Genomic DNA, 616 nt, shown 5'->3' on the forward strand with positions numbered 1-616 from the left:
GCCTCACTGGGGGGGGAGGGGGGGGCAGGCCCGGATCCCGGATCTCCCGCAGCTGGCGAGAGAGGAGGAGTCCGCCCCTAGGCACCAGGTGCTAAGCCACCCGCGGGGATGGCGCTTCCCCTTCCGAAGCCCTCCGGCTACACTGTCACGTACTCCTTGAACGTGACGGTGAGGCAGTTCGCAGTGACGTCGGTGATAATTATATTCCCAAAGAAGGGCTTGAACTCGCTCAGCGGCTCCTCAGGCTCGTCCTGGGCCTCGGCTGGAGGCTTCTCGGCCGCTGTCACCGGCGCAGCTGGCACCGCCGACGCTGTCGCGGGCGCCTCGGGCTTCACTTGGAGGGCGCTTGGGGGCTCCCCGGCCTCGCCGCGCGTCTTGACGCAGCGCAAGTCTATGGGCTCATCCAGATCCGAGTCCAGCAGGATGACCTCGGGCTGCGGGAGGGCGGCGGTGGCGGGCACGTCGGTGGGATGCTCGGCGGCTGGGCTGCCCCCCAGGCAGGTGGGGGTGCTGATGCTGCGCGCCGTTAGGCGCTTTTTGCAGGGCTCGCGCTCGCCGTGGGTCTCGGAGAGGCAGCGCTTGCGCGCGTGGGAGAGATTTAGGCCAACCGAGTGGT

The 616-nt window shown here is 68.8% G+C and overlaps 1 protein-coding gene across 1 annotated transcript in view; it reads right to left on the reverse strand.

Annotated features, from left to right (window-relative positions):
- Positions 1 to 7: 7 nt before the first annotated feature.
- Positions 8 to 616, reverse strand: part of CBX4 (chromobox 4) — a gene marked incomplete at its 5' end in the record, with an annotated part of 3,882 nt that continues 3,273 nt past the window's right edge. Inside the window, one exon of the mRNA XM_077755193.1 lies at positions 8 to 616. This exon is cut by the window's right edge and continues 940 nt beyond it. Coding sequence (XP_077611319.1) covers positions 138 to 616 — 479 coding nt within the window.

The sequence above is a fragment of the Crocuta crocuta genome, unplaced genomic scaffold, assembly GCF_008692635.1.
Source record: "Crocuta crocuta isolate KB4526 unplaced genomic scaffold, BGI_CrCroc_1.0 scaffold50, whole genome shotgun sequence".
In the NCBI taxonomy this organism is placed as follows: Eukaryota; Metazoa; Chordata; class Mammalia; order Carnivora; family Hyaenidae; genus Crocuta; species Crocuta crocuta.